We start from the raw sequence: 23,726 nt of genomic DNA, 5'->3' as shown, positions 1-23,726 counted from the left end.
AACGACGTTGTATTACCGTCAAACACCGTATATGTTGGCTCGTCAATAGTGTAAGCAGGCCCAGTGGGTTGTGCAGTCCGCAACTACCAACAAATATTGGCGTCGTCTTTCCATGACAAAGTTCAATACTCACTTACCACCATGGTTATTAGGATCATAAGTATTCACAAAACTAACCCATGTCTTACTCATCAACTATCCCAACCCCTCATACTTCACCCTCTTGGCCATTCGCAGTTTACGGTTGAGTACGACAACACATGGATCTGGCAGGGATGATGTTCTCTTCCTGTTGAACGAAGAAAATAGAAAGTAAGTCCACAAGATGTTGAATATCCCTAAAGACATGGAACCAGAGGTCTTGTATACAACGGTCTATATACTCTGCGCGAAGAATTCTGTATACCTTTACTGTTTGGGATTCGATTGGTTTCCAGATTATGTTGAGTGGAGTGGAGTGGAGTTTGAGTCTCAACTCCACATTGCGGACTCCTAGCTTCGAGAAAATCCTAAGAGTTGCGGTATTTGATCTTGGAAGTAATCGGATCTGGTTTTGGTAATGAAATCCGCTCACAGAAGGCCATATGTTCTTTGATACTCGGGTCGTTGTAGAAGTAATGATTTGATCTCGGTTGATGACATGGGATTTCCTGTCCCCAAACTGTGCTAAAAGGAGTCAAATGTCCTAAGCGAGCCCCTTTCTCAACTGTTGTGTGTTTCCAAGAATAGTAACCCTGTGTCAGCGACGACCCTCCGAACAGAAGTATGGACTAGCGAACAAAATTTTGATGTTACTTCTCGGTGCGATTCTTTTGAAATGTATTCTGGAGGATGGGACTCGTTGGCAAACACGTGCTTTCTAAAATCATCACGTGGCATCTGAGTGGAGACTCGGATGTCATTGATACAGACGAATTTCGTGGGTAGAATATTAATTCACTGGAGGCTCCAACGATTTCAAAACGTCAAGCATACACGCTGTGGGAGGTTTTGGTGGCCGTCTGTCAGCAAATGCAGTGCGACACTGCAGGTGTCCCCGGCAGCAACATCAAAAGATGTGCAAGGGACCACGGCTAAACCGCTATTGGCGGAGCCAGAGAGAGCGCTCTTGACAAGAATGGTAGAGTGCCATTGACACCACAGCCTTCTGCAGTAAGCTGCTGATGTGCACAATTTATCCTAAATATCTGCTCAATCATAAAACAACTGTTCGATGCACCTGCCTAAACTCGGGGAACAACAAAATTTTGGCCCCAAAAATGATGCAGTGACACTGTTGATGCATGTCGGCACCATTTCTATTGGTAGATGCGGTATCATCATTTTATGCCTCTTTGTGTACGTCCTTATCACGTCGCATTGCTATGAGCCTCGCCTTGAAATCAAATCTATTGTATCCTACAAACCCTCTTATTGAACAATTCTGCCAACCTCAACCTTTAACTAGCTCTTTACCCGGGGAGTGGCTCCAACAATTGTATAGCCATGGTGGATCTTTCGGCCGAAGAATTCAGTCCAGAGTACTTGACGGAGTATCGAGGCACAGCGCCAATGGTGATAGCAGTTACGTTCATAACATTGGAGATCTTGTTTACTGCTCTACGATACTGGACTCGTTATCAAGGCCACATTAAATGGGGTGCGGATGATTATCTCATGATTCCAGCTTGTATACTTTGCCTTTCGATTTGTGCCGTTGTTATTGGTAAGCAATCTTGACTGCCACAGAGTGTCTCCTACTCAGAAACAAGATTAACTTTCTCTAGTATCGCTCAAGCATACTGGTGTTGGACACCATATGGCCGCTCTCGATCCTCAACAAATTCTGCTGCTTACCAAGTTCCAACTCATTCTTCCTCCAGTATACTTTGCCGCCGTCTTGTTTCCCAAACTTGCAATCATAGCGCTCTACCTCCGGATCTTCCTTGACGACCTTCAACGTATGGCGACCTGGACAATCGCTGGCATCCTCACAGACGTCGCCATGCTCCTGCTCCCATTACCGGTAGTGTGGTCACTCCACGGTTCTAGGACCTTGCAAGTTGGAATAGCTATAACATTTGCTACAGCCAGTGTGTAAGCGCACCCAGATATCCCTCACCTCAAACATTACTGATTGCGCTTTTAGCGGCCTTATTGGTGCAATTCTTCGCTTTGTTGGATTCTTCAACCAAAATGAAGCAAATGACTTCTCTTGGGACGCAGCTCCACTAATGGTCTGGGCTGTTGTGGAAACAGGCGCCTACCTCATTGCTGCTTGTCTCCCCTCACTTCGCCCTTTGATTGTGTCTGTACGGAAGCGAACTCCATTCTCACAGTCTATTTCGAGAATGGAGGAGGTAGCTACAACGGGCGGTGGTGAGGGGGGCATCCTGTCGCATGAAAGACATCGCTCTGATTTCGAGTATTCTGTCAATAAATTGGATGAGCAAATTGGACAGATTGGGGCACAGTGTACCTCAAAAGCAGAGACTGGCGTGCGACTTGATTCAAATGAGATCACGGTCAGCGTTGAACATCAGTCTCAAGTCGCATCGGGCTGAGTATAGATGCATTCGGCGAACCTTTGAGAGTAAGGGACGAGATTGATTGCATGGGAAGACCTCGTTCCGGTAGTGTCTACATCGCCTTTAAATTCAAACTCACTTCTCAGTAATAGCAAAAACAGCTACCCTGGACATTGCATTCAACCCAAAAGCTCTTCAATAAAAAAAAACCAACATAGTCATTGAAGAATCAAGCAATGACAAGAAGAAGAAATGAAGGGCTATTAGTTCTCGAGACATCGAGCCGAACCGCAGAGCTGCCCGGCATTAGTTCCCGATTCGGACCCCCTGCATTATATCACGCTTGGTATAGGTTAGGTCATACGCATCGCCCTTCCCCACAGCATGCATGTCAACACGATTCAAAGATCACCACAGCATCACGTTTTAATGCTTTAAAGCTGGGAAAGCCTTGGCCAGCGTTCGCTCGAAGAATAGACTCGGAGCCCTGACCATTCCTGGTCCTCCGATCTGAAACCCAAAGGTGATGCTTCCATATGAAAACGTGATCATGCGAATGGCCATCAAAGGCTTCTAGAAAGCAAGTATGCTTCTCTTGCATCTATTCATGCAGGTACCCGAGTCGTCACAGACTTTGGCAATTGCCATCACTTGCCATCATAAAAATTGTCATGACGGAGTTATTCCTGAATAGGAATTGCGGGGCATGCAAATCATCGATTTTCATCTCCGTGATTAAATGCGATAAGCTAGATCCATGTTTGATCAGGGGAGTTCTTACCGAAAGATGGGTATAAACATGTTGGAAGCCATTATTGCTGCCGATGTTCGTCGTTGCGAATCTTCATCATCATGGCTGTCATTTCAAGAATAATTGCTGGTGCTTTGGCTGCTGCTGTAGTATGCAATGCTCTCCCTAGTTCGATGACTCTTGTCGAACGCAACACAGAAACACGACCAGAAATCGCGCGCCGCTCTGTCATCGACTCGGATGCCGTTGTTGGATTTGCGGAGACTGTTCCAGACGATACTCTCGGCACGGCCTATGAAGCTTACCAACCATACCTTTATATCGTTAACGGATGCGTGCCTTTCCCTGCTGTTAATGCTGAAGGAAATACTAGGTAAGCTCTTAATTCTCCTCCTTTTTTTACACACTAATATTGCCCAGTGGTGGTTTAAAACCGACCGGTGCTTCTGATGGAGATTGCAGTAGCAGTACGGGTCAGATATACAGCCGCGGGGAGGCATACGGTGATTACTTCGCCATCTTGTATTCTTGTTTGTCCCCCACTTTTTTTCCGCCAAGTAGCCACTGACAAGAGCTCAGGGTACATGCCAAAAGACGAACCATCAGATGGCATCGGCCACCGCCACGACTGGGAAGGAGTCATTGTATGGCTGACTAGTGAATCTTCTACCACAGCCGACAATATCGTTGCCGTCTGCCCCTCAGCACATGGTGGCTGGGACTGCACAACTGACGAATTTTCGCTCTCTGGAACTGGACCTTTGATCAAGTACCAGAGCTATTGGCCTTTGGACCACTCTTGTGGCCTGACAACTACTGTGGGAGGTCAGCAGCCATTGATTGCGTGGGAGAGTCTACCAACAGTGGCTCAGACGGCATTGGCTGATACGGATTTTGGAAGTGCAATTGTTCCCTTTATCGACTCTACTTTCGAGAGTAATCTGGCGAAGTGCTCGTTTTGAATGCGTAAAAGGTTCATGATTAATGTCTTCGCTGTAGATGGAGGAAAGGCTAAGAGACAGTATACTGTACCGGACTTGGCACTATACTTTCTAATTAATTTATTGTTGTTTCTAAAGCAATCATTCCTTGCAAAAAATTCCTAAACCCTGGTGACAAAGACTTCTTCTTCATCAAAAGCCGCAGTAAACTAAAGCCCTTCTAAGCAAGCGGATGATTGGCTGCTTTGTCAAAAACAAGATGGCTTTTTATCTCAAGACATATTGTTTATTGCATCTATTCACGCTAAGTCAGTTCCACTTTGATACTTCTTGTACAATGGCGAAGCGCAATTTATTCTTTAACATGACCTTTTCAATCTTGAAGGCATAAGATAAGAGCCTTCTGGCTATCAGAAAGCTTTTGTTGCTTCATGAGCTCAACAACGAAGAACTAAATTCGAATGATGTAAACAAGGGAGACTCTATTCTTGCATACGGCCTCCCAGCTGCAGGAAGTCCTTTCTAAGGCTTCTTTCAACCGGAAGCGCCTGACAATCAAAATGCCTACTAACTCTTGCACGTTTCCAAACGCTTTTGAGTCATTCATAGAAAAGTGTACATCGTATTCTATGGCTCCAATCTTATATAAGCCCTCTTACTGACCACAGTGACCCCATATCACGATTTACACTCTTTCGAAGCCGTCATGTCCCCAAATGGATCCGATGGAAGTGCTGGGACAGACGACTCTCGCGATCCTGACGAGACTTTCTCCCAGTCCAGCATGGATACGAACGATGAGGATGTCATAACTTATGATATCGTTTACTCCGCTTCAGTTGCCCATGCACGTCGACAATACGAAGGTGATTATGTGAAGTTCAAGTGGATTTCAGGACCACACCCAGCCGAGGAATCGGCTTCCGTACCAGATGGAGGCAGCGAAACCGAGTACAAGGTGTATTTCAGTTATGGAGACTGGAGAGGAAAATACAGTATATTCTCTTCTAAATTGAAAAAGAAGTGACTAATCATTTCATACTTTTAGGTTGCAACGTTGGCCATGACCAGAAGACGCTCTCAAGTTTCGAATACCACTGGATGAAGGATGAGATGTACAAAGAATCTTCCTTGGACAACGATGCTGTCTCGCTCAAACTCGTTCACACGTTGGATGAGAATGAGTATGCATTCCTGAAGATTGATGTTGATTGTGGCTACAGCGGCTGTGCTCCCGAGTACCTGATGTGCTGGGCGAAGAGGCGTCATCATGAAGCAGAAAGGCCAGGAGAACTTACGGATGAGCAGTGGGATCAATTGCAAGCACGATCTAGTTCGGATGAGGATAAGGATAAGGATAAGGATAAGGATAAGGATAAGGATGAGGAAGAGGAAGATGATTCAGACCAGGGCTGGTCAGCTTGCTGTTGAGATCGCGCTGTTAGCGCTCGTCTTGCGAGTATACTTTGGTGTACTGCTTGGATGGCTTACCACGGAAACGGTGGCATGTAAATGCAATTGATTTTCTCGCCCCTTTACTGCACGATTATGGTCGACTTCATCCCAGATGAAGGCTCACAAATACGCAAAGCATATGTCAAAGGAGGTGTATTGAATTTGCAGGATGTCCTTGGAAGTTTTGCTTAGTTTGAAACTTGAAAGTCATGAAGATTATGGCTCACTTCAGCTAGAGTTCCAGACCGTATCTCACAGGTCGTCTACCTTCTACTCCTCTTGTTGCCGGAAGTTACATTAGAGGGAAGCAATTCAAATTGTCGTATTAGATTGGAATATCTTGCAAAGATAGTCTACTACAATGCATGTAAGGATTACCTTCCCCGCTCCAGGAACTCCTGGACGAAACAGAATGTGTTTGTTGGTATCCAGCCACGTCTAGAATTCCGCCGAGTCAAGAAGCCACTGCCCAGTTTCCGCCTGTCGCAGACTAAGAAAATCATGCTGCCGAGGAACGTAATAGGCTGGGGTGATCTTTGCACCGCCATGTTAGCCGCGTCGATTTGCAGATGACTTTCTCCTTGCAATTGCTTTGCAACGCTACTGACTCTCAAATGCAGTCATGTCTACTCCCCGTGGAAGAAACTGTTCTTGTTCCGCCAATGAATATTCCATCTCGCCTGCGTTTCGTCCGATTATCTGTATCATGCACCGAAAATATCCCAACAACGCGAGCGATTGAGAAGAAACAAACCCCACAAGGCTCGAGGCTTGACGAGGCTGGAGCTTGACGAACCTGCCCCTTATTCTACAGCATTCGCCCACAACTCTGGATTTCAACAACGCTTCTATTTCTCTGGGAGCATTTCGGAGAATTTCAGATAGCAACTGGCCAAGGTGGATCCGAAAGCCAAATGAGTCTTGCGCCTGAGGATTACAGCGTACAACATCACAGACATTCCATTGAAAGTGGGCCTGTCCTGGTCGTGTTCTGAACCCATGTCTATCGTGCTATCCAAACCAATCCTTGCTACTGGGAGGATTCTATCTGAAATTCTCCTGCATCATTCGTAACCCACACCCTCCAATGCCGTCTGGGCAAAAGGTGGACAAAAGTTGTCTTCCTAAAGCGACCATTTGCATCATATATCCAAACAATCTTTCCAGGCGGGTTATCTGATTACGCCTTCCATCCCCACAGGACAACTCGGGCGTCATGTCTTGAGCGATCGCTGATATTCTCATCATCAACACTGACACTATCTCGTAGGTAATTATTATCAGGGTCGGTAAAAATGTCGAAGGGGGGATGTTGAATTGCGGGAGTACCGATCTTCCAACGCAGAAACCCCTTTTGCTCAAGTAGTCTTTCAACCAAGTCCGGAAAGCTTTCTTTCCGGTAATGAACTTTCCTTCTTTCGGATTCCCTCCGCCATGCCGCGACTGCTCGAGGGATGGTGTGCGATCTCATTCGATCAGCAGTCTCGTAATATATCGGATCCATCCCTTCGAGATACAACGTTGATTGAAGCCAAAAGGTCATCGAGCCGGCGCTCCAACCCATGAGGTCTTCGGGGTCTTCAGTATACTTCCCGCTCTCCATGATCAGTTTTAGCGTTTTCAAACTTGATCTCAAAGGCTGAAATGTTGCCAGAAATGTGGATGTCCAGCCGTATATTGTATCTGAGATCCTGGGATCTGCGCCAAGCTCGAGCAACACCCTCACCCACTCAGCGGATTGAAATGAAACTGCAAGATGAAGAGGTGTGTATCCCGATGCATTAGCTGCATCGAGTAAATTAACCGCAGCATAGAATTCCAGAAATCTCACCGACAGATCTCGAGGGATCACGGATCGAAGAAAAATGCAACAGCCCAGACAGTTCAGTCCCTCATAACTACAAGAGCTGAGAAGGTCTGCGACTCCATCGGGCAGGTAGTGTTCTACAACGCTTAGTAAGTGTGAAGCGCAATCCCATTTCTGCGAAAGGAGACTGGCTTGAAGGCAATGATCATTTTGAACGTTGACGGCGCCAATATCTGCTCCGGCGGCGATGAGAATGCGGCAAAGCTCAATGTTCCCCGACTCAGCAGCAATGAAGAGGGGTGTTCGTCCAAGTTTATCCTTGAGATGGACATCAGCTCCCCATTTCAGGCAAAATTGAGCCCTCTCTGGGCACTCCCACAGCTCGCACGCTTCGCCGAGTGGCGTTAGGCCGAGGTCATTCCTGCTGTTGATATCTGCAGGTGGTTTCCTGGTGAGCAGCGCCTCTGAGATATGATATGCTCGTGTACCAATGCTGTAAGCTAGTCGTGTTCTTCCGTTTGAATCGCGGGCATCGATAGTGGCCCCGTAATGGAGGAGCAGCTGTACGACGAGACTTTGACAAGACGTCCGTTCTTGTGGAGTATTATCATCGCCAAGAACCTGCAATCCCCACGTTGAGTCAAAATGAGGAGGATCGTGAAGTGTGCAAAGACCCCCCACGGTATCTGCTGAACATATTCCATATTCTGCTCTTGGTGCTTGATATGATGAACATGCAAGATGAAGTGGGGTACGTGCAATACTTGCAGTAATATTGGGGAATGCTCCACCTGCGAGCAGAATTGATACCAAGACAGGCTTCATCCGCTCAGCAGCGCAGTGTAGGGGTGCCAGGAAGTGAATGTCTTTGAATCGCTTATTGATGTTGGCCCCATTTCCAACGAGCCAGTAAAGCGCATGTTGGTTATTCGCCCAAATTGCCCAAACCATTGCCGCATCGAGAAAGCGTGAACCAATTGCCTCTTTGATGGGCAGGAATTGCGCGTCCGCTTCCTGGGGTTCCCCTATACTACCGCGTTGTATGGCTTCCCGGACTGGGAGTATGGATGCCATCATTCCAATCCAGCTCATAATTTCCCTGCCAGCTCTGGTGTAGATACTTAGGAGAAGAAGAATCGGAAAATTGAGATCGGATAGTCTTGCCCTTGCTTATATAACAAAATCACCCAAATTTGAAGTGCTATCTTGCTGACAACAAATTGCGAGAGCTACTGCAGACAACCCTAAGGCGTCGCAATGGCTGGGGTCCATATGGTGTTCTAAGACTAGCATTCGTGCTACCGTCTGACGAGAAAGTAACACAGCATAGTGTAAAATCGAGCCCCTCTTGCTTTCTTGTGTAAGGAGTTGAGGGAAGCGAGAAATCAAGTCTCGAAGTGATGAGAGATCTTCGCTGCGGATGGCAGCATCCACCTGTTCCCATAGACTCGCACCACCACTGGAGATTGCAACGAGTGCCAAGCTGCTTTTGAGGGTGGCTTCATATTCAGGTTCTCTCCATGCGAAGTGCTGGTCTTGCTCAATTAAGCTCTTATATTCCACGTGCAAAGCATTGAACACTGATAAATCTGCAACTTCTAGAATATAGGTCCTGACGTCTTCTAAACCCTTCTTCAGGTCTATAGTCTGATCCTCGAAACTTTCTTCTGAGACAATTTCTGCAGGTGAGACATTTCGCCAAATCCATTCCACGAGTTTGACGTATTGTACGTCTTGCGGAAGCTGGTTTGGAGCGAAGAATGTCAAGATCATTCGCTGGGCGTGAATTTTTCCTGCGTTGGCTGACTTGGGTAACCAGTGGAGTGCGTCGGACTTGGATTTTGCTGTGCCAAAGCCGAACCAGTAGCATGCTCCAACTTGCAAGAAAACGTTTCCTAGTTCTTTCTCGGGACTTGAATATGCCTTCGCAATTAAGGACTCAAAAATCTTGCTAGGCACGCACGGAGGTACGTTTTGGAAATTTTCGACACTCTGAAATATATTAGTACTGTTTTTGCATATGAAATTATCATGCTATTAACTCACGAACAGAACCGGCCTGGGAAAATGAGTGCTCATTGACAATTTGTGCTCTTGTGATAGCCTATTGATCTGTCAGTCTTTTGTCAATCCGTGCCGGAACTTTTCATACTTATTGATATTGTGATCTCGATTGAGCCTGACCACGCAAAGTTTGGTTATCAAATGAAGATAGTTGCCCTCAAGGAATACACTGTCGTTTATATCGATCACAAGCCTACGCTTTGTGGGGTTGAATAAAGTTTGCCAGAGGTGATCGTATGTGGGCAAGCCAATGAAGTTGGCCATGGCAATTTTGTGGAATAGTCTGAGGCCATGGAAAGTTATTGTTAGTCACGGTATTTGACTCGATGGAAAAGAACTGCTTACTTCGAATACGCCATTTCGACAAAAAAGTTCAAGCCTACTCTCAATGGCGGGTCCTTGACAAGGAAGAAAGACAAGAAGAAATACATAAGCTGGAAGCTAGCAAGTCCGTCTGCAAAACTCACGACTCCATTCCAGTTCTTCCTTGAGCTCCGGAATTGCTCCTCTATTGAACCATTCAGGATGTGGTCATTTAGTGACTTCAATTCCAGCTCAACTTCCTGCTGAGAACCCTCTGTCATAATCTTAAAATTTCGTTTAGGCAACCAGCTCCCCTCTGGTAGGTCAGGATCCTGGGAGAAAAACCTGTAGCTTAGCGGTAGCTGCCTGTCAATCTTATCTTTCATTGAGTCTTTGAACTTCTCTTGTACCATTGTCGCATAGTCGAAGCGCTCCTCATCCCCGAACGGCCCTTCCTCGAACAAGACAAACCATATCAGGAGCCCAAATGAGAACAAGTCTCGATAAGTGGAGGATCTCCATTGCTTCATATCTTCACCCGCTTCTGGGAGACATTCTGGAGCAGCCCAGTATGGTGTGCTTCCCTGAGCTGGGTCTTCTTCGTCGACTGATTGACAGAAACCAAAGTCTGAGATCTTTGCCACTGCTCTGCCATCAGTGTGGGGGAAAAGCAGAATATTGGAAGGCTTGAGGTCTGCATGGACGATGTTTAGTTGATGAAGGTCGAGTAGACCTCTGGCGATATCAAGAAGGAATAGGACCTTCAAAGGAGGGTTCGCACCGATTGGGTTCGTCGTAAGGTCTTCATTTAAAGTAGCTGGGTTACCTTCCGTAGTTAGGAAAGCAATCTCTTCCACCAGAACAGGCAATGCAAGTAGTTCACCAACAGAGCCTATCGAATGAACTTGAAAACTTATCCCAAGAAGAGTGACTATGTTCTGATTTGCTCGGATGGTCTTGTGTGAGAGAATGCGAACCTCGGACTCTGCAGCTGCAAATGCATCTTTCGTGCGTCTTGCCCATGTCGAATGTCTTGTGTCATCGGTGTCGATATCGACGTTCAGGAATCTGGCAGAGTGGATTCTCAGCGAATGAACTTTCTTAGTGTGCTCTATCAGACCTACTTTAGAGCAACAATCCGTTTCTTCCCGTTATCACACCAGATTCCACGATGAACGGTCCATGTATAGCCTCGTCCCAAAATGCCTTGCATATGAATATCATCAAACCTGATTTTTGGCACAAGTGACCCTCCAACCTCAAGCATGAGGTCAACATAGCTCGCGGAGACCCATCGCGGTTGTTCAATGCGCTCTGGCCTCTGTCGCATCGGTACCAGTGGTGTTGCTCAGGTTTTCCACGTCATGCCCATAGTCGAGGAAGTGATCGAGAACGAAGCCGCTTGATGATAGTGCCTCAGACATGTGGGGCTATCTGAGCTCAAAAGACTATAAAAGATTGCATTAAGACTAGAGTGCACTTCAGTTGTGAAGAGAATGAATTGAAGGAGTGGAGATAACAAGGGCGTTTCAGCTGAGCATTGATTGAGAGACGGGAGCCGCCAAGCCAAACCAATGGGGACGATGAATTTTGGGACACTGTAGGGGCCGCAAGGCAGCAGCCGGAGGTGAGTTATGCCGAATGCCCTTGTAAATCAAGTCAAGCCCCTTCGCAACTCCAGTCTTACTATAACTTCTATCTGGAAAACTTTGCTTTGCTTTTCGCATTCTCTAGCGACGCTATTGATGCTGTCTATTATTTTTCTCCACTGGTATTCTGATCATGCGCAATGTTAGCGACGTGGCCATTGACATCCGTTGCGCTTTAGATCTGATCCAGTCGAACTATTTTTATCTCGAGCTTTGAATCACTCATAAGCGAGTGAAGCTTACTTCCATTCTGCTCTACTCAACCCCTTCAAAGAGAGCTACAGACTGGACCTCTTGAAGAACACGAATTAAAGAAGCCATGGTCAGCGGCCTCGAAGTTCTTGGTGCTGTTTCGTCGTGTTCCTCTCTGGCCCAGGATATTGTCGGCATCATTATTAAGATCGCAAATTTCAAGTCCGATTTCAACGAACTAGCAATCAAATTTGAAGATGATGCAAATCTGCTGATCGATTTGGCGCGGGCATTCGAATCTGACAATTTCATCCTCTCTGAAGACGACAACGACCACTTGGGCAGAGTTTTTGGGCACATTGATCAACGGCTGCGGACGGTCGGTACCAAACTTCAGAAGATTCAGCGGCAAAACTTTCAGGGAAAGATCAATTGGACACTGTTTCGGAGCTCCTTGGAGCAGGCAGAACTCGACATGCATCACTGGACTCAACGACTTGGAACGAGGCTTATTATGCTCTCCTCTAAATCGAAAGCTACAATAATCAGTGACCTCGCTATCAGGCGGCCAGCCGGGACAGTAACGGACCTCACGGACAACCTAAATCGGCAAGTGGAAATGCAAAGAGTTGCCCACTTGAGTGCAGCAAGTCTTGATGTGAATGTTGTGGATCTTTCCGAAAGAATAACGCTACCGACCGAACCCGGTCTTTTAAGATTTGGTACGAATTGGATAATTCGACAAGTGTTATCATCGACCTGCTTCGAAGTCCTGATGGCAGAAGTAATTACTCCCCAGCGTGGGTGAGGCAAGAAGTTGGAAAGTTGGTCTTGGTTCTTCGCGAAACGAAACCTCAGGTTATGCACATTCCATATCTTCAAGGTTTTCTAGAAACGGGTATTGCTCTGAAGCCATGGGGACTGGCGTACAGCATTCCATCTACATATTCTGGAACTATTCCACTGCTGGATCTCCTAAAGAATACAAACCGAGTAGGACAAAGATTACCAGCACTTCATGTCAGTCGTCACAGTTAACGTCCTCTACACATACTAACACTCTCTCAGCCTTTGGAAGAACGGTTCCGATTAGCACATGACGTCGCAACTGCAATAGAATATGTTCATTCCCTGGGATGGGTTCATAAAAGCATTAGAAGTGATAATGTGCTTGTTTCATGGTTAGAAAATCATCAAAAGTTCCCCGAAGGACTAGGATCTGCTTTCCTTGTCGGCTTTGAATATGCTCGCCATAAGACAGCTATTAGCACTGGGGAAAGATATGATGATTGGACGAACGAGCTCTACCGCCATCCAGAGAGGCAAAGTATACCAGGAGAGCTTCTGGAAGACCGTTACTACCAAAGGTATCATGATATTTATAGCTTCGGCGTCGTGCTGCTAGAGTTGGGACGTTGGAAGAGGCTTGAGGCAAGCCCAGATCATTTTCAAGACAAAACACCCACAGAAATCAAACAGGTGTTGCTAAATTTAAGTGCAAATATCTCTCCATTTGTTGGATCAAGGTATGTTCGCATTGTAAGGAAGTGTCTGGAGGCTGACGTTGATTCGCCTTCGAAGACTGAAATCCTGGGCGACCTCGAAGATCTCAAGGTATAGGGTAGTGTTTTTCTTTGTTAACATAGTCATAGTTTAAAGTCTACCCTCATTTATTATGCCGAGAAAGGTTCACAAACTCGAAGACTTCGCCAAATATACAATAGATTCGTCCTCTTATAGTTCGACTGCTGAACTTCCGAACACAAGCAAAGTGTAGGGGAAAACAAGAGCATTAATCTATCATCACGATAGTGTGGATGTAATGTGAAGTTGTTAAATTAGCGCACAGAAACGCGGATAATGTCGTCTTCCCTTCGTTGCTCAATTCCATCCAAAAAGGGTTACAGCCTCACTTCAAATGAGGCTGTCACAAGAGTTGCGCTTGGGCGTTCACAAGGTTAAAAACAATCTCAATCATGGTGTCATGGAAACGCCCACTTTATCAGCATTGACGAAGTCGTTCAGAATCAAGTAGGGAATTGCACTTTCATAGAAGCGTGGGGTAAGGGCGTGGGATTTTGGATTGCTAGCCCAATGATTTCATGAGCCACTGTGGGGGTCTCAAACATGATGCTTACGCCACAGAAAAGTGCAAGTGGGATCTGCGCCCAGTGTTGCAGAGGGCGTATCGTACCGCTTCTATATTGTCTTCCGAAATTCTCCTCAATTCCAGTCTCTTGATGACCCAAACAAGAAGATATGCCGCAGAAGAGTCAAAACTGGGATTTGCATAGAGATGAGATCGAGAAACTCTACATGCAGCGAGGCTTTACGCTCCAGAAGTTGCAAGAAGCAATGAGTATGAAGCACGACTTTACTGCATCGTAGGCAAAGTCGATGTTCTTGACAAAAGGCGTAAGGCTGATAACTTTTCAGAACCCGGGCCTGGAAAACGAAACTCGAGGAGTGGAAACTCCGAAAGAACAAGTCAAGAAGCATTCTTCGAAAAGGATATCCACGCCAGCGCCGTGAACAGCTGAAAGGCTCCCCAGCTTCAATTCCTCCAAGCCAAGAAAAATCTCCATCCAAAGACTTATCCATTCCTCAACTACCGACAGACGTGTTGTATAATTGGACAGCAGACGATCCAGCTGCAATTCCGGAGACATCATTTCAAACTTCCCCATCAAACCCGGTATACAATACGCTATGGAGAAACTCAATTGGGGACACTGTTCACCAATGTTCACACTACACTTCGATATCGACGTTAGGAAACAGCTATCTGGAAACGCCCCCGCTCATCAATTCGTCACTCATGCTTTTCTCAACAAGACCACCTAGTGTGAGCCTTCGCCTTCTGGCCAACTGTCCTGAACAAGCGCCACAAGCCCTGGAGATCCTCCTCCGCAGTTGGAAGCCGGGAGGAGAACACATGTGGTTTGCCAAGCGTTTTCTGGCAGACAGTGCTTACTGTCGCACAATTGTTGGGGTGAACTGGACCCGATGGGACCACACTGACGAAACCCTTTTCGACCTTGTCGACCAGTTTGTACCTGAGGATGAACAAGATCTTTTGAGGAAAGCTCTACTACGAGCGGATGTCAAGTTTGAGCATCCTCTCGGTCGACTAAATGCTCAGTGGGCGCCAACATGGCGACTTGCTATCCGTGAAACGACCTGGGACCGCGCGAAGCACCAGATACTTAAGATGGAGGTACGAGATCGACTTCTCCGTTGTGCACTCTCGGTTGTGGCAGGGGCATTGGTTAGGTCACAAGAGACTCGTCTTGAATTACTTGCAATGACGGGAGAGTCAGAACTATTCGAAGAAAGTCGAATGGACAAAGCCTGGATTCTTGCAGACTGTCATGAGCAAGGGATAAATATTGACATTTAACGCTAAATCGTTTGGAGAAAGTATGTGGCCATTGGCGATGACAACAGAGACATAAAATATCATATGTATAGCGAGACGCTGCTAGGTTACGAGAGTAATTTATAAATGTTGGAGACAGGTGCATTGCTATAACAAATATTGGAGATGAAACACAACCGTAACAACAGACGTAAATCAAAGCGTGCAAGCTCGCGAACGGCCTCCAAACACCATCTAGTATGATCTACTGTGCAACTGGAAGGCCTCCATTCGAACGAGACTCCAATCGTCTAGCTCGGGACAATTCCTCGGACAACATCGCAGACGACTTCTGTGCCATCGCACGACACTTAAGGTCCGAGTCTTCGACGTAAGATCTCATTAGCAACTCCTTGTCGCGGATGACCTGCTCAATACTTTGGTCCAGAATGTTGCCATTCGACATTTCTATGGCTTGTCCAAACCCAGGAATTACCACGTCTCGGATGACCGTAGCATAGAGATCCGAGAGACATCTGATGATGACGGAGACTTTTCTCATGTCTGAAATCTTCTCCCTGAAATCACTCATATCCCGCAGGTCTGGATGCTCTCCTTCTTCAATGGATTCTTGAATGTAGCCTGCCAACTCTTTACCTTCACTATATTGGTCGACCAACTCTCTGATCGCCTGATTCAGATCGCGAAATCGAATCATCAACTGACTGATATCTTTCGCTAAATCAGTGAGCAGGCTCAAAGCCTTTGCAATTACTGTAGTAGCTCGTTCCTATCCCGTAGGTTAGTCTATTTGGAGTGAAAGTCTCTCACAAAACTTGTTGTCAGGGGTCATTCACCAGTTTGTCTTTCGAAGATTCGAGGAGTTTTAGTTCTCCTTCAAATGATGCGATCTGTAACTCCAGTGCATCTCGCGCGCGGCGCTTCTCGCTCAACCTATCCTCAACAACGTTCAACCCCCTCGAGGCTTCTTCAAGTTTGCCTGCGGAGATGGCACCAGCTATCAGGCCTCCTAGAATTGCAACTCCGGCCACCCCAGCGGTAGCAACAGTGGCTGCTACTCCAAGGGCAGCAGCACCAGCCGTGGAGGCTCCGACGGTCCCTACACGGATTAGTGCACTGTGTAGTAATGAAAGATGATGCATGGACGATGATGAGGCTGTGTCTTACAAGCCATGCTGTTTCCAAGCCAGCTCGCGCGCCCATTGTATCTCTCTAAGATTGTGTTGTACTGCACTGCTGCTTCTTTTGCTTCCCATTCCGACTGCCTAAACACTTTTTCTTGTTGAGTCTTCTCCATATCCATGTTTTCAATGTGGCGTTGGGTATTGACCAGCTTCGTATTTTCGCGTGCTATTTCCTAGCAATTAGTATGTATTCATGAACCTAGGAAAAGTTGGAAGATCTTACATACATTGAGCATTCAAAAGAGCCTCTTTTACCTGCTTGACAAACTTGGCAAACTTATCAAAGTCTTCTTGGGTAGTAAGCCCATGGTCAGTGCTTCTCTGAATATATGTATCGATTCTGTTGATGATATTTTGGCATGCTGTAGCGTCTCTTTGAGATCTTCGATTCAGGACGCGATCTTCCAACTTGTCCAGCTGCAAGATCCCATCAGATCGCGAGACAGTAAATTGGGTCGCAGCTCGAATTTCACTTACCAGTCCATTCTCTTTGCTCATCTGCTTGGTAACACTTGAGATGTCGCTCAAGGATGAGTACGCAGCCTCGAATGCTTCTCCACCTGCGTCCGCGATTCGGATGAGATTTGAAGCAAGATCGTCTCTCCTGTCTGTGGTCAGATAATTCGGAGCTAGTAGATACTTGATGTTTTACTTACAATGACGGCAGACCATCAGTGTTTAGGCGGATTTGAGCCACATCCCGCGTGCATGCTATCGTGACGCAGATTCCAAGCTGCTGGACAATGCTGGGAGACTTGAGAAGCCATGGTACAAGCTCCTCAGCGGAGTGAGAGGCCGAGACCAGTTGACCTTGAGTCATTCTTTCGGCGATAGGATGAAGAAATTTGGCAGATCAAAGAACACCGCGCGGAAGTTTTCAAATACGCACTTTTTGAAGACACTGAACAGCGGAAGCCTTTATGTTCGTGTCCAGAGACCTGACAGCGGTTCAGCCTCGCCCTGAAGCTGAACGGACGTAGATATGTTGGGCGTACTTCGTATGTGTGTTGGAAGCCTGATGAGCGGGGTGGATTGGAGGAGCCCGAATTAACAAAAATGCCCTGTTAGTGCAGGTGAAGGATTCTGCATTGTGAGTTGGAGTCACATAGATCATCATTTCTCATTCGCAGTGCCCTTTTATAATGCATATCTTGGTATATTGAGGCTTGCTATTTTCACCTACTGCTGTCCACTCATTGAAGCTCACAGATTTTGGTTTCTGGATGTCTCAAGCCTCTGAAACGCCACAGACGGGATGTCCACTCTGATCGGGCGGGGAGATCAGATAAGGAATACTCGAGGACTTGGCACGGCTGGACGCGACGGGGCTTGGTACAGTACGCGCGAAACGCCTTACGAGAAATATGGTGTTCGGCTGGAAGTTGGGATATCTTTTCAAGTAAGAGCTACGAACAATACTATTGGGCTGTTTATGCCCAAAGGAAATCACTAGATTCAAGAATTCTCTGAGCCTCCATACAGAACTTAGACTTAGAAATATGTCAATACTGATGTCCAAACTCTGTGAGGAAAAGAGTAACAGTTTTGCTAATTAACTGATTGAAGATGGCATCCGTTGCAAGCAATGCGACACGAAGAGGCTGGGAACGGTCTGCCAATTAAGCTATCCCACATTAGAAAAGTTGGCAGCCAAGATGTCTGTTGTTCTCAGCTGCCAAGTCTAGGGCCTTGTAAGTTGTGATCAATCGAGACTAGGCGAAACTCAGAGTTGCGCCTCCTTAATCCTTCGCACCCCATACAGGATGGTAGCAATATCTTTCATGGGATCCCACAGAATGCATAGATTCAAACAAACTACACGCAACGATGGCAGCTCAAGTTCTCAACCTCGAGAAACTTAAGTTCTCGGGGAAAAGCGACCTTCAGAGACTTTTAGGTGCCCATGCACTCCAAGCCTCGCTAAGTTCGTTCCAAAATAAACTCCAAGTCATTAAATCCGATCAAGACCAACTCTGTTCCGTGTCATTAAATGGCGCCCTGGAGCATTTCCTTGGCTTAGTGAACTCTATCTCCGAATCCGATACCAATCTTCTCAACCTGGTTCACGATGAAGCATTTGACCCAAGACAACTTATTGACGACTCGACAGAGGAGCTTATTCGCCAAACAGATCGGTTGGCGGAGCGTATGAAAGTGACAGCAAACTCATTTTCTCAACAGCTGGACAAGGTCAAAACCTTAGATGCAGACATTACTCGCTTCTCCGTTTCTGAGGTCGCTCGGTGTAAAACCGCCATAGAGGAACTGATTCAAAGCATCAAGACTGAAATCAACAAGAAGTCTAATGAGATTCACTTAGCCAACATCGGCTATGAGCAAACGCAAGGCAAGATATCTGACCTGAACGTAAGCATTAGCAACGCTACGCGTCAAGAATCTCACCACGAAACAGCTCGCAATGCTGGAATCGCTGTAAGTCCTGAAAATCCTGCGCAGAGAATTGAATTGACACTTAGGAAGACAAGCGTTGTAGGAGGCGTCGCTGCCCTTGGTGCCATAGGATTGACCATTGTCTTTCCTCCGGCTGGGATCGCAGCAGCTTTTGCAGCCGGCGCAAGCGCTACTACTGCAATAGGAGTCAGTACGGTCGCAGGTGTAGTTGCATCGTAAGTATACGGTTGACCTCCACTTATATGAGAGGGTTTAATCGTGTTCACAGTAAGCATGATGACGATGTTGATACTCAACGAGCAAGGAAAAATCAATTCCTTCAGAAGGCGGGGACTCAGCAAACAAAGCTCAAGCGCCTAGAAGCAGAGAAGCGGGATGCGTTAGGGGCATTGGACAACGGAAATTCATTGATGAACTCAGCCTTGGAAGCCAACAATCGTGTTGTTGATCTCGGGTTCAGCTTTCGCACCGTGAGAACTGAGCTATTTGCCGTAAGAGGCGTCTATTCTCGTGTCCAGAACAGACTAAAAGATTTGTCCCGAGAGCTGGAGATGTGTGGGTTTGCAGAAACTCGTAAAGAGCTTGCAGAATGCTTGGACGAGTTACTCGGGAGCCTTGTTGATGAATTTGGCGTTGACCGCAGCGATATGACCGTTTTACAGCTTCAAAATGGTATTGCCGGTTTGGTATCACGTACAAACATCATTCAAGAAGCTTTGTCGGCGCATGTGTAGGGCTGGTTAAAGCGTTCAGACTCAGTTGGAGGCTAAAATGAAACTGCTCAATTGTGCAAAACGGGAGAAGCCTGGACAGGCATCATAGTCTATGTTTCTAAATTTATCCTCTTCATTCTAGATCTCAGATCTTCGATCCGCAATAATATCTGCACTTAGTTTCTCCGCCAGTCCATAGGTTGTCGAAACTGGATGTCCAGGAGGCAGAAGTGCAAATGCAGATGCATCAATAACCCTCAATGAATTAACCCCAATCACTCTACCCTTCGAATCTACCACTGCCATTGTATCATTCTCCTGCCCCATTCTGCATGTACAGGCCGCATGCCAGTTCATGAAAAAGTTGTTGCGGATGTATTCATTGATCTCGTCATCCGTTTGGACTGTCTGTCCCGGGGCGTATTCGGCACCAATCAAGACAGGCTGCATAGTAGAAGAAGATATTATTTCTCTTCCCCTCTTCACAGCTTGAAGAGCGAGTTCTTGGTCCGTTTCAGAAGTGAGCCAGTTAGGGTTAATGATTGGCGGATCGAGCATTGAACTCGTTTGGAGCGTTATGTTGCCACGAGAAATGGGCGTGACAGGGACCACCACAAAGGTCCCGTAGCCATTGTAATCTCCTTCAATGCCGGACATGACAACAGAGGCAATCTCGTATTCGATCTCAGGCCAGTCTGCAGGAAATTCTGCGAGCTCGTTCACAGCGGAGCTAGAAAGATTGGATCTGTACGGCCCCGGTAACTTCTCCCATCCTATGAAATCCGCACCGTAGTTACCATAGATGGAGCTTGCCGGCTCACTGTGGAACAAGTCTGCTTGTTGCGCGGCGTAAGTCAAGTTGGCAAGAGTATTGAAACCATCAACACCGACTTTGTAGGTCACTTCGATATCGATGTGATCCCACATATTCTGGCCTACACCAGGACGATCCGCAAGGACGGTAATGTTGTGCTGAGCAAGTATGTCCGCTGGTCCGATTCCAGACACCATTAAGAGCTGCGGAGACTGGAAAGCCCCTGCGCTTGATATGACCTCTTTTCTTGCCGACAGAACATAATCTGTGGTCCCAGTTCTGACTTTTACACCCGCAGCCGTCTTGTTTTCTGAGAACAGGATTTGCAATCCAAGCGTGTGAGTGTACACTTGTAAGTTCGATCGACCACTCGCGAAAGCCGCTTCCAGATAGGATGTTTCAGATGTCTCTCTCTGATTCGAGTCCGGCCTCAACACAGAAGGGGCATACTGAGCTCCTAGAAGCCAGCCGTCGCTGAAGCTGGAAACATTCTGGAATCCAAAAGATTCGAAAGCTAGCTTTACCCAGCTGGTGAATGGTAATGCATAATTGCTGTAAGAAATATGGACTGGGCCGCCGCTGTACAGAGAAGATACATTGACAGGAGTTGGTACGCTGGCATTTGCCGCTCTGAGATCGGTGTTGGGAGGGGTGTAATTTGTTCCTTTGGCGTAGTATGGCAGCCAATTTTCAAGCAGATACGAGTCATCTCCAACAATCTCAGCCCATTGATGATAAGAACCTCGCGTCCCGCGATTGTAGATATTTGCGTTCAGAGCCGAGCTTCCACCAAGTGTTTTTCCACGAGCGTAATGCAGCGATCGATTGTTTGCGCCGGGTTGGGGAGTGGTCACAAATCCCCAGTCCACGGTTGGATTTGCTGTAGGATCGTAAAGTGATGCAAACTCCGGGTTGTATGCTGGGACGACGCTTTGATTGTCATTCTCGATCTGATAGAAACCACCAGCTTCAACTACAGCGACCGTGTAAGAGCTATCTTCTGCAAGTCTCATGGCGACTGCAAGTCCAGCTGTGCCTCCTCCCACAATAACGTAATCGTAGGTGGCATTTTGATTGGGTCTGCCGAAAGAGTTTCCTGCGCCTGGGAAAAAAGAAGCACTCGCTGCGAGACCCAAGTGAAGGGTACTGAGAAAGAGTGAGATATGCAGGTGCATTGTGAATTCCGACAAAAGATTGAACAAGCAGTGGTTTAGACAGGAAGAGACGAAAAGCAAAAGCATCGAAGAGAAGGAAATCAAAGACACGATACCTAGAGGATCTGCTTTGATAAATGTTATGACGTTTAACTCATCTACCGCGGTTCGGTTCAAGCCTTTAAGCTCATCTCAAAAAGACCGGATTATGACGGACCATTGACTACTGAGTTCGAGGGCTGGCTAGGCTCTGAGCACCAATCGAACCGAGTCTTCATGTGTTCAGTGGCGGCATGGCGTTCTTGTCCAATGCACATATGAGGCTACAGAACGAGTATAATAATAGTTTGACAATGGTCTCGGACAACAACGTTGGTTCATGATTTACAATGAACACTAAGAAAAAATTGCAAATGACGATGCCCAATGAGCTACAGTAGCTCCAAAGTACCGAGCCGATATTCCGGCCCCAGCCGGCTTACCCTTTCGCCACTGAACTTCATTGCATTATGTATTAAATTATTCTTTCATGTGTGTACACTTTCTTACATGAGCCCACAGCCCCCGGAACCCCCAAAGGCTCTTTGTGAAGAATTTTTCGCAACAAATTATGAGTGACCAAAGAAAATTTGGCCTGGCAAAAAGTATCTTGAAATTCTCTGAGTGGAGTTTGAAAATCTACAGCTGTTTCTTGAAGGTTCTTTGACACGTTCTTGTCTCTCTTTCTGTCTCTTTTACTTGAGGTACATGTAGCTTCTCTCCCTTATAAATGTCAGATCATACTCAGTATTTGGGATGCCCATCATCCAGGCAAGGATGGCCGAGCTGCAGAGTTCCATGATAAGCTTGCTTCTACGTTGCAACACTTTAAGCATGTACTTACAACCAGAAGATGAAGGCAACACAACATTTCCAACACCTGATTCAGATGTATGCATGGTCTTTGAAGGAAGGCGAACTGAACCATTTGATTCGGCAAGGACACGAGTTCTCTCAATCTTCTGAGTTTCCGGCTTCACTTAAGTCCACCAAAGAGACTATTGAACTCGCGGTCATGGTCTTGCTTGATCTTTACCCCGAAGGCGAGTTCTTGCTACCTCGTATTTGAATTCCCCATCGTCTTGCACCCGTGGGGATAGAAAGGACAAAACCTCTGACATATTTTGTAGATCTGATTTTTGGGCAAGCTGTTGTATCTCAAACTCAGAACCGTCAAATGGCCATTTTGGACGCAAATTTTGCAGCAGTAAATACCGATATCGATGAAGGGCAGACAACTATACGAGGAGGATTCAAAAAGAGCTTCAACGAGTATTTTGACGATGATACAGCATGGGAAGAGCCAGAGCTGGAGTTTACGAGTCCAAGTGAGAACGAAGAAGACGAAGACGAACTAGGAGAAAGCGTGCACAGCCAATCCGAAGCTGAGGACTGGAGCAGAGCCTCTAGAATTGACACCTCGAAAGTTTACGACAACACATATGCATCGACCATCTCAAGTCAAGGGCTCACCATGAAGCTCATTGCTGATGCAATATTTTCGTTGCCAGTTGAGGAATTGATGACAATCTTGGATTTGATGTGGCGTCGTCTTTGCAGCGAAGAAACCCCCAACGAGTTCTTTCCTCATCGGGAAGCTATGTTCTTCTTGCTTCAGAATGCTAATATCATATTGAAACAAGGCATCACAGGTATCTTCAGACTATGTTGATTCTATTCAGGGAAGTTGTGCTAATACCCGGTAGACGAAGAGGCGCGTCAAAGCAATGCAGAAACATGATTCAGAGTTCGATGCTGACCCCACTCAAATCATCGCTCAGGGTGGAACTGCCATGAAAGTAGAACAATTTCTGGGCTATCTTGAGAGATACGGATAGGCACAGATTCTACATGGGACCTTCAGAGATAATGGCAACTTTTCGCGATACGTGTCAGATTGCTCAAAGAAAAACTCAAAGAGGTGAACAATTTTTCGAAACCCTTGCAGCCACATGCGAGGCATCGGGAAACTTCTGCATGCGAGTAAGCTTTAAAGGGTTATCAATCTGATCTGTCGTTTGTTAACCCGTCGTCTTGTACTACCGAAGGCAACTAGAAGCATGAATTCCTGCGATCGCCGGGGCTGAGCCACTGTTGCGCAGAAGCTATTTATATTGCCACGTTTTACCCGACGAAAAGTGTGCTGCAGTGTTTGGACGAACCGCCCCCAATGATTCAAAGTGCATATTCAGCTGGCTGCATTGAGAGCAAATAGGAATACTTCTATGGTCATTGATCGACAGGCTTGAACTTCTCGCATACACACCTGGGAAAGCTGAATACTATCAATTTTGGTAGGCAACCAATTCGTGAAATTTGTAAGCAGAGATTCCCCTGCGGGTGTGACGCCTCATACTACTCG

General features: G+C 46.5%; 11 protein-coding genes across 11 annotated transcripts; 7 read left to right on the top strand and 4 right to left on the bottom strand.

Annotated features, from left to right (window-relative positions):
* Positions 1-1,341: 1,341 nt before the first annotated feature.
* Positions 1,342-2,598, top strand: LY89DRAFT_656229 (uncharacterized protein). The gene is made up of 3 exons (XM_018212372.1): positions 1,342-1,705; positions 1,767-2,076; positions 2,129-2,598. The coding sequence occupies exons 1-3, from the start codon at positions 1,486-1,488 to the stop codon at positions 2,541-2,543; spliced, it is 945 nt and encodes a 314-aa protein (XP_018064807.1). The 5' UTR covers positions 1,342-1,485; the 3' UTR covers positions 2,544-2,598.
* Positions 2,599-3,431: 833 nt separating this feature from the next.
* On the top strand, positions 3,432-4,220 carry LY89DRAFT_596547 (putative NPP1 domain protein; the record flags this gene model as incomplete). The annotated part of the gene is made up of 3 exons (XM_018209929.1): positions 3,432-3,631; positions 3,679-3,788; positions 3,838-4,220. 3 exons carry the CDS (start codon positions 3,432-3,434, stop codon positions 4,218-4,220), a joined length of 693 nt encoding a protein of 230 aa, XP_018064806.1.
* A 685-nt stretch (positions 4,221-4,905) lies between these two features.
* LY89DRAFT_740162 (uncharacterized protein) lies at positions 4,906-5,630 on the top strand (the record flags this gene model as incomplete). The annotated part of the gene is made up of 2 exons (XM_018220555.1): positions 4,906-5,194; positions 5,248-5,630. 2 exons carry the CDS (start codon positions 4,906-4,908, stop codon positions 5,628-5,630), a joined length of 672 nt encoding a protein of 223 aa, XP_018064805.1.
* Positions 5,631-6,834: 1,204 nt separating this feature from the next.
* Positions 6,835-8,553, bottom strand: LY89DRAFT_740161 (ankyrin; the record flags this gene model as incomplete). Its single annotated transcript, XM_018220554.1, has 1 exon — positions 6,835-8,553. One exon carries the CDS (start codon positions 8,551-8,553, stop codon positions 6,835-6,837), a length of 1,719 nt encoding a protein of 572 aa, XP_018064804.1.
* Positions 8,554-8,631: 78 nt separating this feature from the next.
* LY89DRAFT_740160 (kinase-like protein) lies at positions 8,632-11,158 on the bottom strand (the record flags this gene model as incomplete). The annotated part of the gene is made up of 5 exons (XM_018220553.1): positions 8,632-9,453; positions 9,508-9,565; positions 9,614-9,808; positions 9,871-10,896; positions 10,953-11,158. The coding sequence occupies 5 exons, from the start codon at positions 11,156-11,158 to the stop codon at positions 8,632-8,634; spliced, it is 2,307 nt and encodes a 768-aa protein (XP_018064803.1).
* Positions 11,159-12,280: 1,122 nt separating this feature from the next.
* LY89DRAFT_261997 (uncharacterized protein) lies at positions 12,281-13,627 on the top strand. The gene is made up of 3 exons (XM_018206278.1): positions 12,281-12,689; positions 12,738-13,195; positions 13,251-13,627. Exons 1-3 carry the CDS (start codon positions 12,531-12,533, stop codon positions 13,324-13,326), a joined length of 693 nt encoding a protein of 230 aa, XP_018064802.1. The 5' UTR covers positions 12,281-12,530; the 3' UTR covers positions 13,327-13,627.
* A 301-nt stretch (positions 13,628-13,928) lies between these two features.
* LY89DRAFT_740158 (uncharacterized protein) lies at positions 13,929-15,069 on the top strand (the record flags this gene model as incomplete). The annotated part of the gene is made up of 2 exons (XM_018220552.1): positions 13,929-14,053; positions 14,106-15,069. 2 exons carry the CDS (start codon positions 13,929-13,931, stop codon positions 15,067-15,069), a joined length of 1,089 nt encoding a protein of 362 aa, XP_018064801.1.
* Positions 15,070-15,181: 112 nt separating this feature from the next.
* On the bottom strand, positions 15,182-17,386 carry LY89DRAFT_723650 (uncharacterized protein). Its single transcript, XM_018218837.1, has 6 exons — positions 16,889-17,386; positions 16,710-16,836; positions 16,460-16,649; positions 16,216-16,398; positions 15,885-16,147; positions 15,182-15,817 (listed from the first exon to the last, which is right to left on the bottom strand). The coding sequence occupies exons 1-6, from the start codon at positions 17,050-17,052 to the stop codon at positions 15,293-15,295; spliced, it is 1,452 nt and encodes a 483-aa protein (XP_018064800.1). The 5' UTR covers positions 17,053-17,386; the 3' UTR covers positions 15,182-15,292.
* A 636-nt stretch (positions 17,387-18,022) lies between these two features.
* On the top strand, positions 18,023-19,538 carry LY89DRAFT_723649 (uncharacterized protein). The gene is made up of 3 exons (XM_018218836.1): positions 18,023-18,665; positions 18,714-18,859; positions 18,913-19,538. Exons 1-3 carry the CDS (start codon positions 18,060-18,062, stop codon positions 19,376-19,378), a joined length of 1,218 nt encoding a protein of 405 aa, XP_018064799.1. The 5' UTR covers positions 18,023-18,059; the 3' UTR covers positions 19,379-19,538.
* LY89DRAFT_760284 (alcohol oxidase) lies at positions 19,496-22,074 on the bottom strand (the record flags this gene model as incomplete). The annotated part of the gene is made up of 2 exons (XM_018221504.1): positions 19,496-21,317; positions 22,064-22,074. The coding sequence occupies 2 exons, from the start codon at positions 22,072-22,074 to the stop codon at positions 19,496-19,498; spliced, it is 1,833 nt and encodes a 610-aa protein (XP_018064798.1).
* Positions 22,075-22,217: 143 nt separating this feature from the next.
* On the top strand, positions 22,218-23,309 carry LY89DRAFT_760282 (uncharacterized protein; the record flags this gene model as incomplete). Its single annotated transcript, XM_018221503.1, has 3 exons — positions 22,218-22,425; positions 22,495-23,016; positions 23,071-23,309. 3 exons carry the CDS (start codon positions 22,218-22,220, stop codon positions 23,103-23,105), a joined length of 765 nt encoding a protein of 254 aa, XP_018064797.1. The 3' UTR covers positions 23,106-23,309.
* Between the last annotated feature and the right edge of the window lie 417 nt (positions 23,310-23,726).

This window comes from Mollisia scopiformis, assembly GCF_001500285.1.
Source record: "Mollisia scopiformis unplaced genomic scaffold LY89scaffold_26, whole genome shotgun sequence".
In the NCBI taxonomy this organism is placed as follows: Eukaryota; Fungi; Ascomycota; class Leotiomycetes; order Helotiales; family Mollisiaceae; genus Mollisia; species Mollisia scopiformis.
The sequence above is the reverse complement of the archived record's forward strand: the minus strand, read 5'-3'. Positions and strand labels throughout refer to the sequence as shown.